This window comes from Ambystoma mexicanum, chromosome 2q, assembly GCF_040938575.1.
Source record: "Ambystoma mexicanum isolate Mex_15411 chromosome 2q, UKY_AmexF1_1, whole genome shotgun sequence".
Lineage (NCBI taxonomy): Eukaryota > Metazoa > Chordata > Amphibia > Caudata > Ambystomatidae > Ambystoma > Ambystoma mexicanum.
Window position 1 is genome coordinate 877253129 of NC_090924.1, and position 14758 is coordinate 877267886.

General features: G+C 46.2%; 1 protein-coding gene across 8 annotated transcripts in view; it reads left to right on the forward strand.

Moving 5' to 3' along the window:
• The window catches only part of ABI1 (abl interactor 1), an 816248-nt gene that overhangs the window by 656201 nt on the left and 145289 nt on the right, over positions 1 to 14758 (forward strand). For 2 of the 8 annotated variants that reach the window (XM_069648123.1, XM_069648125.1), the window contains exons 7-8: positions 5459 to 5542; positions 7729 to 7908. The exons of 2 other annotated variants lie outside the window; for them this stretch is intronic. In XM_069648123.1, the coding sequence (XP_069504224.1) occupies positions 5459 to 5542; positions 7729 to 7908 (264 nt within the window). The remainder of the gene's footprint in view (positions 1 to 5458; positions 5543 to 7728; positions 7909 to 14758) is intronic. 4 more of the 8 variants (XM_069648127.1, XM_069648129.1, XM_069648124.1 and 1 more) reach the window with 2 other exon arrangements.

Below are 14758 nucleotides of genomic sequence, written 5' to 3' on the forward strand. Positions count from 1 at the left end.
CTCTTAAGACTGGTACTCAGGCGGTGTTAGGCCAGGTCTTTGCTGCCGTTCTTTCGCACATCCCTCTACTAGCTCCTGGGACTGCTTGCTAGTCTATGCACAAGATGTGATTCTAAGTAGATTCAAAAGCATCAGAAGACTAACATTACTTGCGGTGATCATATTTCTGGTGTTTGTATTTGCTTGGATTCACATGCATCCACTCTTCCTCCCCTCTTGGAGTTGAAGGGACATAGACCTCTTAAACTTTCTCCTCTTCTGTACTTACTCACACATTCGTTTCAGGCTCCCTCTTGGCAGAACAAAAACAACTGGGGGAGGACCTCGACGCTTGAAGGATCTTGGGTACACTAAACGTCATGTTGGAGATAGTGTTGCAGACACGCCCATGTCAACGTCCCTTTTACATCTTCGAAGAAAAGATGCAATACTCCACAATTACCACTAGATGTCGGACTATATGCACAGCATGTGAATCTAAGCAGATACAAGCACCAGAAATACGATTAAAGTGAGTAATGTATGTCATTCCCTGCCCACCTTTGCTACCTGCGCTTCAGGGTAGTCAACTGCCATGATCCGTTAATTGCACTCCCTTTTGGAATACATTGGCATTTCATATTCACCAAGGTCCGAGCAGTGGTAGCAACACATTTCCGCAGATGAGGAATACAAGTGTGTTCACAGCAATAAGTATTCTGGGTCCTTTGCGATCCATCCAACAAGAAATATGCGCTCAAATATAGCCTGTTGCAGGCATCAGTTCTTTGCCATTGTAACCACGCAATTAGTGTACTACACCAATTAGAGAAAAATTAGGCTCTCAGAAAATGTAATCTGCATATTGTTCACATTTCCGGACTGTGCTTAGAAACTAATCAACAGATCTTCTTACTGTAGAACATTGTGAAAGCCCCCAATCAGGTTTCTGTCATAATTAAGTGCAGGAAGCTTTTTTTGATGAACTGGTCCAAGCTATTTAATTTTTTTTGTCAACTTCTGGTAGGGGTCCTCAAAGTCAAATAAGAAAATGCTTGGATTGTCCTTTTAAAATGGGCGTTGGAGATTTGCCCGTTATCATGTTGCCCATAGGAAATACAGTAGAACAGTCTATTCGTATTTTGGATGACAAGAGAGAACTAGTTGTATTGATTATAAAATGGCGCTGCAGCCTGATGCTTGGCAGACGTTTTGGACTGCAACTCCGTGCCCCCCCACCCCCACCACCATTTACTATGCTGGCTAGGACTAATGGAAGCTGTCCAAATATCTGGAGACCCAAAGATTACAGTCCCCTGGATAATTGTAGATATCAGATGGCTATCTTGTTGCTGCTTATCGTTTTAATGCTAAGAGGAAATGCTTGCTCTGAAAAAAACAATGTCCGTTAGCAGCATATATCCAGTTCTCTTATCAGCGGGCCCACTGTCCCCTTACAGATGAGCCTACAGAGTGTGCTACCTATTTTTGTGGTTGCTACTCAGTAAATCCAAGTGAATCTGCAGAATATCCCTACTATAGGGCTTACACTTGATGCACCAAGTCTTCTAGCCCCCAATAGATTTGTTCCGCCTTGGTTTTCTTTTTATTGAAGCAGTTAAGAATTGAAACTCCACACTAGTTAAAACAATTTTAGTATCTACCCCGTTCCATATCAAACCTGCTATGCTGGTTATGAACTCTTCTCCATATTTTTTCTATCTGTAACTGGTATACAATGGTTTTACGTTAGTGTTGGAGGGGAGCCACTGCCACAAAATGGGTTAGGGTGAAGTTTGGTTGCATTATGACATAGGTTTTGCTGATTACTTTGTGCTCTCCTCTGAATATGGTAGATGGCTATGCTGGAGAACAATTGTTACAGTTCAGGAATAGGTTTGCACAGTACTTGAGCTATTGTTTTGCTGATTCACTCCTTTGGATCTTTAACACTTGCACCTACATTAAAGTAGCATTTTGAAAATGGTCTACTTGGAGTGTCAGCAAATTTGTATAGTTACTTGTCTGACATGAGGTTTTCCTCCTTTAGAATTCAGCTCTGCAAATACGTGCAGCAGTTTAGGAGTTGCTAAGCATGCTACTACTTTCTCAGCCCTGGATCCTTCCAGACTTCATCAGCACATGGAAACCTTATTACATGGTGAACCATTTTTCTGGTAATGGCTTTACGGTGTCTTCTGTATTCGTGGGGTGTTCTGATTTGTTGCTTGTACAAACCAGATCTATTATTTCACTTCCAAACATTGCTCTTGGATCCTCTTTTGCTTTCTTGGATCCTCTTTTGCTTTAACCAAAGTTCATCTTACAATTCTTTTTGGCCAAACTGAGAGACCAATGACCCCATTATAGTTTTATGCTCTGATGAACGTAAGGGTAGGCCTACAGTGTAGCGCAGTTAATAAGGGTTTCAAGACCAATAATCTTATGACTTGTAAACAGAGTTTACAATGTAATCTTTTGTTCCACTGGGAGACACTGTAGAAGTTTTAAGGTCTTGATTTGAGCATATGCTTATTCAGGTTGGGGCAAATGCCACGCTAGTCTCGTGCCCGCTGCATCCTCTGTACTGCCTTTTCATTTGGGCCTTTACATATGATGTTGCAGTAGTCTAGTCATAAGGAGATTTTTTATCTCACTGGTTATATTTTAATAAAGGGAAGTATGCTCCTTGCAATGTAAAGTTGATGATTGGTCCCATGATGACCATGTGAGGAATGGAGAACAGCTCTGCCCTGAATATGGTGCCCAGGTTTTAGACTGTTTTCCCTGAGATTTGGGCAAAGCCAAAGTGATAGTGTTGTTTTGATACCCTTCAATACTTCATTTCTTTTTGCTTTTAATTTACTGGAATCAATCCCTCATCCAGTGCTAGATGTGCTGTGGATATTTTGTGATGCAATTCTGTATCCTGCATCAGTCTGCACTCCAACATTTGGAGGAACAACTTTGAGCTTCCAGTTCCAGGCTGAAGCACATGTGTACTCTGCTAGGCAACCTCCAGATACACTGCAGATAGCCCAACCTTAAATTAAGGTCGGTGGAGCTCCAGTGCTACTGCTACCTGCTTTTCTTTACATTATTTCCAACAAGCTCTGTTTCAGCTGGAATGTGGTGTGCTGAACCGGGGGGGTGGGGGGGAGACAATGCCTAACTATCTAATGGTGAACATTACCACTGTACCACTGTTGTCTCCAGCTTGCCTTAAAGGATGGGACACAATACACACCTTGAGTTTACATTTGAAACTAGTTTAGAAATTAAAATGGGGCCTGTCCATATGAAAAGCATGAATTTGAAATATACATGTTCCCGAAGAGAAAACATCTTTACATTAAATTCTCTAAATGCCCAAGTGTTTATTGCTCAGCACAGTTTATTTCAAGTCCTGATGCTTCCCAAGATTTGTTTTGTCTTTTCTCTTTGGTTAAAGTCTAACCTCTAGGAATATAGCAATCCAGCTTTTTCCCAATGCAATAGAGGTTTGCTACCATCCGAAATGCAGTACATTTGACATTATGATACATTTCTTTTATTGGTTGGGGCTTGAACATGTAATCCATAACCTAACCAAATTCTGTATTTGATGAACCAGTTGCAAGCTCTTTAGGGGGCACAGGTATTTCTATTTATTTGCACCATGATATGCAAAGTGGTGCTCAGCAGTTGCGATTGTGTATTCCTTATATGCATATGTATAAACATGAAGAGGATCATGAACTGCATCAATTGTTTCAAATGCCTTACCTTTATTATGATCACTATGTAGCTTATCTACCTATTTTTATGTTGCGCGTCACAAACTGCAAAATGAGCGGACCTACATTTCTGGGGCTTGTGAATCTGTTTACTCGAGTGCTTTGCCTTTTCTTTGCACATAGTGACTGGTCCGAAGTCTTACAAGGTGTTTACTCCCAAAGTAAAAGTGGGCATCAACCCAAAGCCATCAGTTCAATATATCCCTTTATTACATTCCGTAAAGAACCCTTCTTTGTCACGAGCTGCTACTAATGGTGAGGTGGGGGATAGCTCGGGGGGGGAACACATTTGTCCTCGAAGCGTGACAGTGCAGTGCAACACAGGTTTGAATGTAGATCCCGCACTTAGAAACCAATCTATGGTATTAAGGGTGTTTATAAAAGAACAATTATAATTTATAATGCAGTAAGCTCCAGTATACAAATACAAATCTGACCCATGCATCATGGGGTAAGTGGTCACTGACTCTATGGTGAGAACTGCTTGTGGCACTCTCACCTCCAGGAACTTGCCTTCCTCTCCTATGTTCCACTAGACACTGTTTTCAAAAGTGCCAACTTGGAGTTCACTGCACACTTTTACACAGCACTGTTGCATAGATACACACGCTAGATTCACAGGCGTACCCAGCATTGCTTTGTGTGTTGTCTGCTATGCCTTCTGCTTGCCCAACTCCCCACACAAACACTACTTGCTAGTTTGTGTAAAGCGTGCAATTCTAAATGGATTTGCAAGCCCCTGAAGACTGACATTATTTACTCAGTAATGGTCTTTCTGATGCTTGTATCTTTTTAATCACACGCCAATCCTTCCTTTGCAGGCATAACACAAACACTTTGCGCTATCACAGCCTGCTCTCAGTCCAACACATCCACAGAAAATGAACGCTGAGTGCATAGCACCGAGGGACATTATAGGAGGCTGTGCATACAGGAGAGGGTTAGAGTCACTGGAACACCCATGTCAACACCGACTTATAGTTCACTGGTAATACTCTGGACCAAAAGATGGCAGAATATGCAAATCATGTGACTTTTTAGCTACAAGCACCAAAAACTATTAATAGTTACGTCTAGTAACACCTGGCTTGGCAATGTCAAGTCAAATCTGGTTCATTCTGGACACAAAAAGCCATAGTCCTTTTACAAATCACCACTCATTGTAGGATGACAAGGAAATAAAAAAGTAGCCTAAGGGATTGAGGAAAATAATCACTCTGCAGCTTGCAAATGTTTGGTGTCTCAAACGGTTGAAGAAGGGCATAAATTAGCCTGGTGAATGGTGGGGTTGGTTGATTTCACCTAAACCTGTTGCATTGGTTTTATTTACTTGCTCTGATGGACACAATTGTAAGTACTTGTTACTTGCTGCAGGAATTCCTGCCTCAATCCTGGCCATTTTGGGACACCCACATCCTTTGCACCAAAGTGATTCAGTGATGCTCACCAAATTTGTATTAGAAAGATGAAGATGGATTCACTCGCTTCCCCACACTGAACGGATTGTGACAAGTTGCCTCTTGATGGACAATGGTTTCCCTGGTCTGATGGTCTGCTCATGTATTTCTTTGCCAGTGATCAACAAAAGAATATTTTCTGGATCTATGCAGGTGTTTTGTGTTTGTATTGTACTGTTATCTTGATAATGAGTGGGGAACTGCCTCTGAACACGAGTTAACAAAACGTATGAACTATTTCAATAGCACAAAGTGGTGCTCCGCCTCCTACTGGAGCTCCTCCGCCGGCGCCGCCTCTGCCACCTCTATTTGGGATGGGCGGTATGATAGGTGAGACCCGTATCAATGCTGACATGATTGGTCTTGCCTTGTTTGATGAGGAATTAACCTCTCTTTCACTGGGTTTATGCAATGGTTTTGTCATACTAGTGATTGAAATTTGATCAAAGTGTTTGGATCAGTGGCTTGGTTTATAGAATGTAATCTGGACTAATTTCCTATGTGGTGAAAGGCCTCTGAAAGTTAATGCACACAAAAAAAAGATCAGCAGAAGGACCTTTTGGTTGTTATAAATCGAAGTCACAAGCAATAGTCAACATGATGGCTCACACCCCAAACCCAACTAGTAGCATATGGAGCTAGTTTAGAGTTGATTTGTTATTGCAAGGATTGCAGTATGCAAGGTATCCTTAAAAACATTTGTAAGCAATTATTTTGTGAGCAAACCTATTGTAAAATAAATATGAATGAGGGAAAACAATTTTAAAAAAAGCATATGAAAACATATATTTTTTAAATCAAGTATTAAATATATTAATGGCAACAAATATTTCCAATTAAAATACCAGTTGCACTAAAATTAAAAAAATACATACATGTAACAACTCCATGCAGGCTAGCGCCCAAAGTACATCTATCTCTGGTTCAAAATGGTGCTTCTCATCACCAAATGCCTTTTGAGGGGAGAACATGTGTCTTTGTGGCACTGACGCACTTCAGTCAGTTTACTATGCTAGTATTGATGCACAATCTTAGCCCTAGAGATTATGCAAGCCAGTGTCACAGCATGGGTTTGCAACAGTTGTTGTGAGAAAGCATTCTTGACGATAGCTATTGCCTTGACTGAAGGGGCACATATTCCTGCAGACCCTAAACTTCCAGGCAGTTCCGGATTTGAAGATAGCTGTTCTTATGATGGAGTTAACTTTCGAGGCTTTGATCCAGGCAGCACACTTGTACATTTTCCTTTTTGTTACTTGCCCACCAGATTTATCGATATGTGGTGGGTGACTACCTTTAATTGAAGGCATATTCTTTTAAGTATTGATACATCACCAGATAGTAACCCTAGCAGTAGGAAATTGATCCCTTTTCTAATACTGGTGGTGGTTGGTGGTTTAATCTGTCAAAAGTAGATGCATTGATCTTTTCCAAACAAATTCTCAGTGCAGTGGTCGTTATCACATGGTACTGATGTTCTCATTGAAAAGTCTAAAAAATGGCTACAGATTGAGAAATTTGATTGCATCCTTTCAGTGTGTGAATGGGCATCAATGCAAATTCTAAATTACCTTGAATTAAGGAAAATGTACAGGTGGGCTTTCCAAAAATGATTCTTGCGATAGCTGATTTGAGCATGAATTGACATGTCTAACATTGACTTATATTGTTTGGGCTAACTTCTTGGTGAAAGGTGTTTTTTTTCAATTGTATTTGTCTGATATGGATTTCTAAAACGTATCTTTCTGTTTGCACTACAATTGACTCGCATTTTTCCTTGTTCTCGGACACTGGTATTGCATTGTTTTGTTAAAACCCGCTTTCCAATGAAAAAGAATGTTTGCAGCAATGCGTGTAATACCTGATCTGCTCAGATAACACAGAGGTTGTGGTAGAAAAAAAAGGGAAGATTGAATCGGGCACCAGTGCTGTAGCATTATGATGCATAGACAACGGATGAAGTCCCAGAGCACTAGAATCTCCTTTCACAACCAAAGAGGTGCAATGGGAATTGGCCGCAGACTGGAACATAGCTACTGATTTGCAGCTTACTCTGGCAGTGCTAGATTTTAAGGCCACCTTTCATTCACCTCTGAGGCTTGATGTGGAGGCAGTCTGGGATATTGGAAACATGGTGGCACAGAAAGTAAAGGGGCTAGTGCGAGCCTCCGTTATCATGCAGCAAAAAATAAGATGTATTTGCAGCCAAGCCTAGGCCTACATGTTGAAGTTAACATGGTGTTTATTTTGTTCACCTTGTGGTACTTTGCTTCTATACTAGTTGTCTTTAAGATTTAACAATGTTTTCTAATTTGAAAATGTGATGGTAATTTCCAGGTTTAACTAGCTTTTGTATTACAGATATAGATTTTAAAGTGAGTGTAATGTTGTTCTTGCCATATTTAACGAGACTGGTGTTCAAATCATTTCGAAAAATGTTTGAATGGCCTATTTTCTGCATTATTTTCTACATATGCTTAAGCTGCTCTCTGGGGCTTTTGGGTAATTCTTTTCAGTCGGCACTGGTCCAGCTCCTGGTTCCCAGTATGGCACAATGACCAGGCAGATCTCACGACACAACTCTACCACTTCTTCGGCTTCTTCTGGTGGAGGATACAGGCGGACTCCCTCTGTGACTTCTCAGTACTCTGTTCAGCCTCATGTTAACGGCGGGCCTCTTTATTCTCAAAACTCAAGTAAGCCTCTGCTTTTCTGCTTTGCTAGCTTGCCTCAAGCACTCTGTGTTTCTAGCTGTGTTGTGCGTGTGTTGTGTGTGTGCAGGGAGGGATGGGGGATCGGAGGGGGGGGGGGGGTGTTCTGGTACAAAGTAATCGTATACCTTTCCATCTCCAAATGTAAATATGATGGAATTACCAGAGTAAGTCTTGTGTGGCATCTAGCAGGCAAAGTAACATGTATTTTGTAGCCTCAATACCAGTGGGAATTAGACTGTATTATTTGCACAGAGCTGGAACTTTATAGCAGTCTGGGTCACTGGTTTAAACCCTTCCTAATTCAGTAGTTGCACGTATTACCATGGCTGGTATCCAGTGGCATCCGTCTCCGCAGTAATAGTCTAATAAGGAAACCACAGAAGCTGGTTAATTGCATTAGAAACCGTTTTCACTGCCTGTGGCTTAACAAGTAAGGTGGGTGGTTGAAGGATATCCACTGATGGCTGATAACACATTTGCTTGTGACTTTCACAACTTAATGTATTTACAGTCCTGCATTAACACCGGTCATTAATGCCCCACTGCTACTTAACCGATAGCCCTAATACCACTAGGGAAAATATAATGCTCTCCCAATTTAAAGGTGTGGTTATTGCTTGCTGGATTGCGGTAGAAGGCATCCCTGCCACCAACAAGCCAAATAATACCATTGACCACCCCTTCTTATAACGAATAAACACTGGAGCCCTCCAGCCCATACTGGATCCAACTGAATGGAACATCTTTCTAAGAAAATATAAATTCAAATTAAACTAGGGTACCGAATCAGAATATAAAAACATACATAGAAGAATGCATCTTTCAGCTCAATGTGGCATATCTCCAACACAGGAATGACCTAAAATTGGTTATCAGATTTTCTAGTACCCGTCACTCACTGGCTTTTCTATTTGCCCTCAACTCCTTAGCAGGAACATTTACAGAAGTCCTATGAGGTAGTGCATTTGTCCAGACCCATTGGACTGTTAGTTTAAGGCCCATTCAAAGGACCGTTTATCTGCTGTCTTTATGTAGCTTTGTTCAACAGTGATTTTCGTGGAAGATTCAAAACCTGGTCACGTGGTGATCCTGGGCAAGGTGCAGGGTCGAACATTACATCCTCACAAGGAGTCTGATCGCAAACTCATTTGCTTCTTGTTTCTTTGTGGTATTCCGCGTTTAGATAATGCCAATCACTTGTCCATAAGTGTGGTCTGTTACAATATGCATAGTGGCCTGAATTTGAAGCATAGAATGCACATCTGCTAGCGTCTCATAATCTCAGCTTAACCGTAGCGTAGCGAGCCAACAGACGAGCGCAAACATGGCAACCCAATTCACTTTGCAGCCTTTGACCACACTCGAACGCACAGACAAGCTCAAGCCAAGAGCAATTTATTCCACGTTGAAAGTACTCCCTCTTTTCTTTCATTAGATATCATTGCTTGACATTTGATCAAACTACTGTCTACATGCTGCTTTTCACTATGAAAGGGATCAGTGCAACGCTTTCTAATTGATTAGAATTGTGATGAGACGCATTGTCAAAAGATTAAGTGGCTGCACATAAACATTTCTAATGAGTAAATCTGCCAGATAAAAAAGGATAGGCTGTAGGTACAGACAAAAACCAAGGCAGTGGGGGCGTGGCCTGGAGCGCGGACTATGCAGTCGCCTCCTTGATGGCCTCCGTGGGAAGCCCGCTGCATCTCAGCTTTCCAAGGCTCCCAGGCAGCGTTTTCGGACCCAACTCGGTGAGGGGATGTAAGAAGGTCCGGAGCGCCGCCGCTGCGCTGCTGGGACCCAGATTCGCCGAAACGAAGATAATCGGGCCGCCTGAATCTCACGGCCCCTCCACCACGTAATCCAAGATGGCGGACGGGACCCAGCGACGACAGCCGAGACGCGGCCTTGCCATCGGAGCTCCTCCTATGGACTCCTGAGCTGCTCTGGACCCAGAAGCCTCCCGCCCCACATGACCGGAGGGACCCAGACCGCACTTCGGCGACCCAGCTGATATTCCGGGCGGGGGGGAGCGAGGTAGGTGCTTCGGGCCCCAGGCCCCCTCTGCTTTCGCCCCTGTCCCGGACGCCCCCAGGAGGAGAAGACCTTGCAGCCGCCCCAAACGCACCAGGGGCACGCCACACCACGTAGCTGTGGTCCCCCTGCTCTCGCCCTCCGTTACGCCCCTCCGCCTCCAATCTAGAAGAAGGGGCTGGGGCCGGAGAGTCCTTGAGGGAGCAACACGGACCAACTCTCCCTCCATCTGTGGGGCGACTGCGACACCTCCGCGCCTCCAGACTCGGCACCCCCTGCAGGAGTCGATCTCCTAGCTCGTGGTCCCGGTCAGCGGCGCCACGTTCTACTGCCCTCCTAACTGAGGAATAAACCCTCTACTGCCACCACTACCGCCAGGAATCTTGCTGGCACCCGTGGCGATCTGGATCCGCGCCCTCTACTCCGAGAGCCCACCCTGGACTGGCGTGCTCCGGCACCTAAGCTGCCCCCGCTCGTCCCCCTGCTTGCTTCCTGGGGCGCCCCGGCCCACGTTCTCCATCCCCCCTGCCCAACTTGGTACCAGAGAGACAACACTGCAATTCTCCTCCCCTTCGCACTGAAATCTCCCGCGTGCAATTAGGATTTCGGAACACTCATCCCAGCCCCCTGAGTGACTCAGGCTACCCTCAAGTCATCGCCACTATTGCGCCTGAACCGCCTGTGGCCCTTGACCCACTCCTGCTGGGCCACATTATGTCTAGGCAACCGAAATCCACCAAGTCCTCAGACATGGCAACAATGCTAATGTCGTCCGACAAAGCAAAGAAACTGGACACTCTTCCCCCCGCCTCACGAGAATCCCTGGACAATAAGGGAACGCTAGCAACTAAGGAGGACATCCGTGATTTCATGGCTGACATTAAAACCGAATTTCGATCATGTATGTCTGAGCTTACCACCAAGCTGGAGAATACTGATAAAAGGGTCTCGGAGATGGAACAGAGAGTGGGAGAGATTGAGGATCAAGCCCGGGACCACGCCTCCTCCCTGACTGAGATCCAGCGCTCCGTGGGGCTTTTGCAGGACAAATGCGACATCCTGGAGTATAAGCGGGAAAACCTGGAGAACAGAGCCCGGCGCAACAACCTCCGCATCCGGGGGGTTCCTATTTCAGTCTCAGACCAGGAGCTTGCCGGATACGTGGGCCTCTTCTTTCAATCCCTCCTCCCAGATATGGAGGACTCACTACTGCTACTGGATCGCACTCACAGATTAAACCCCCGCCGTGGAGTGGAGTCAGACGGCCCTCCTGATGTGATCACCAGGGTGCATTTCTTTACAACAAAGGAAGCCATATCAGCAATAAGTCGCTCCGAGAACGAAATCACCTTCCAAGGGGTTCCTCTTCAGATTTATCAAGACCTATCTCCGCTGATCCTCCAGAAAAGGCGAGTCCTTCGCCCACTAACCACCTTTCTTCAAGCCCAAAAAATTCGCTACAAATGGCTCTTTCCTACAGCCTTGCAATTCTCCTATAAGGGTACCATACGCAGGATCAATCATCTAGACGACGCTGGAAGTATATTGCATCCGGTCCCCGCTAACTCCTCGCCCCCACAGGCCACCGAAGCGGCAACTGACTCGGACCTCATAGCCTCCCCTAGGTCCAAACAAAACACATGGTCGAAGGTTCCGAGATTTAGGAGGAGAAGATAACCTGGAACGGCCCCACAAAGGACTCTTCCGACTCCTATGAACCAGTTTAGCGATCCTGGCGCTGCGGAGCCGACCGCTACTCTTGAAAACACGGTGAATTCCATCCCCGATGCAGCGGGCCCCCCCCCCCCCACGGCCCATGCCCAGCTTCAAGGTACATTCCACCTATGAGTCCTTGGAGCATATCACTCACATTTTCAGCCATGTTGGCTATTCTCTGTTCCACGGCCCCGTTGGCCAGGGGAGGGTCCAACCCCATAACGGGCCCCCCTTCCCCAGTTAAATCTTGGACTTCCCGTTGGCGGTCCGAGCAAAAACCTCAGAAGCAGGATAACAGATGGTCACATCTCCCACGACATAATGGCTGATTCCTCAGTAGCTCCCCCCCTCCCACAAGCCTCCTCAGCGACCCCAGGTCCCGCTCCGGAACAGCAAACCTGGAAGTTTGTCTCTCTAAACGTCAGGGGACTGAACTCGCCGGCTAAACGCAAATCAATTCTACAAAAACTCCAGAATGATACCGCCGCTGTGGCCATGCTACAGGAAACTCACCTGCTACCGGCAGACTTCAGCCGTCTACACTCTCGCGACTTTCCAAAGCAACTCTTCGCATCCGGCAACTCCAAGCGAGGTGGCACAGCAATCCTGTTCCGGAAGGGGCTGAATCCCCAGATTCTGGACACCATAAGCTGCCCGGAAGGACGCTACATAGCAGTGAAATGCCTGCTAGCGGGACAGCTGTTCTCCCTGGTCTCCGTATACGCGCCGAACCTGGGCCAAGCGCCCTTCTATGATTCGCTAACCTCAACTCTTTCTCCCTTCCTAGAGGGCCAGATAGTGATCGGTGGGGACTTTAATGGGGTCCCGGACCCCGTAAAAGCAAATCGCATCCACCCTCCGCCGGAGACTTCACCACGGCCTTAGCCCTCCTCCGATTATTCAGGACTCTAGGGGTGGTGGACTCATGGAGGGTGCTCCATCCATCTGAAAAAGACTTCTCCTTCTATTCTTATGTTCACCGGACATTCTCCAGGATAGATCTTCTTCTAATATCCCCGCAAATCTTCGCCTTCACTGAGGAGGTGACTATAGGCTCCAGAATCCTGTCCGATCACGCCCCGGTAACCTTGGAAATCCGAGTCCAGGGACCTCCTGATCCCCAGCGACGCAGATGGATCCTATACGACCCCATCCTTAATGAGATGCCACTCAGAGATGCAATCGCAACCACGATCGACAACTTCTTTAAGGAAAACCCTAGCGGAGATACTTCCCTAGCCAACACCTGGGATGCAATGAAGGCAGTGGCGCGGGGAGAACTGATTGCCAAGGGGGCAGCCTATCACAGACATAAACAACAAATTTGTCAGGGCCTCGAAGAAGAACTGGAGAAGGCAGAAAGGATCCATAAGGAGAAGGGCTGGACCCCTAAAACGCAGCGAGCTCTTCGAATAGCAAAAAAGAAAATTGAAGCCCACTATGCTGAATATACCGCCCATCAAATGACGAAAGCCAAACAGTTCTATTATTCCAAAAATAATAAAGCAAACAAACTACTGGTGGCTAAACTTGCCAAGATAAGAAGAAATAACACAATCGTGGGCCTACGGGATCAGCAGGGCAAGACGCAATACTCAGATCACGACAAGCTTCAAATTGCATCGTCCCACCTGACCCAGGTAATGGCCGCCCCGCATCGGAATGTCAAAGAACAGAGGGAATACCTGCAAAGGGCGGCGCTCCCCCGACTGGAGAACGCAGCCCGGGACTCACTGGAAGCCCCAATCACCGGCGAGGAAGTCGATGAGGCGATAAAATCCCTTAAGTCTCGAGCCCCTGGCCCGGATGGCTACACGGCGAAATTTTATAAAGTTTTCAAACCCCAACTCCTCCCACCCCTGGTACAGCTGTTTAACTCATTCAGAACCACAGGCACTATAACCCTGTCAATGCAAGAATCAATCACAGTCTTGCTGCCCAAACCTGGCGGCGACCCGAAGAATCCTGCGTCTTACAGACCGATTGCTCTGCTCAATATAGATGCCAACATATACTCCAAAATTTTAGCAACCCGCCTGTCCCGGATCCTGCCAGAGATAATTGACGCCGACCAGAGTGGCTTCATCACACACCGCTCTACCGCTGATAACATTCGTAGAGCTTTGAATCTGGTGGAACTTGCCGCCCGAGACTCCCGAGAGCTGGTGCTTCTGGCCCTGGATGCAGTTAAGGCCTTTGACAAAGTGGACTGGAACTTCATGAGGCTTACTCTCGAGGCCTTTGGCTTTGGTCCAGAGTTCTGCGCCATGACTCTGGCTAACTATACTGCGCCCAAGACCTTTCTCAGAGTCAATGGCATCCTCCCTCCCCCTGTTGACCTGACCTGTGGAACCAGACAGGGCTGCCCGCTATCCCCACTGCTCTTTGCATTAATCATGGAACCATTCGCCCAACGGATCAGGCGAAACCCGGAGATCAAGGGCTTCCAAACGAACACAACACACCATAAACTGGCCCTATATGCAGACGACGTCTTACTAACCATCACAGAACCCCGCACCTCCTTCCCTCAGGCCCTAGCTGAGATAGAGAGCTATGGAAAGGTTACCGGCTTTGCCATCAACTTCCGTAAGTCAGCTGCCATGGGGGTGGCCCTTCCCCGAGAAGTCCGGGAGGTGCTGGCCCCACTATGTCCGATACAATGGACAACTAAGAGCATCAGTTATCTGGGTGTCCAGATCACAGCTGACCCAGGGGAAGTCTATCGGGCAAACTTTCTCCCACTGTTCACGGACCTCGAGGCGGACTTAAAACGGTGGGCGGCGCAAGAAATCTCACTGATGGGTCGTATCACGGCCTGTAAAATGAACTTGCTACCAAGGTTCCTATACGCTTGCTCTTCGCTTCCAGTACCAATCCCGGCACCGGCCCTTCAAAATCTACAAAAGAAAATGTCACGGTTCATTTGGAAAGGGAGGAAGCCCAGAATCCCTAGGACCACGATGCTGGGCAATGCTAGACTGGGTGGCCTCGGAGTTCCAGACCTACAAAAATATCAGATGGCGGCCCAACTTGCCTGCATCCGAACATGGCAGATACTTACCAACCGCCCGAGATG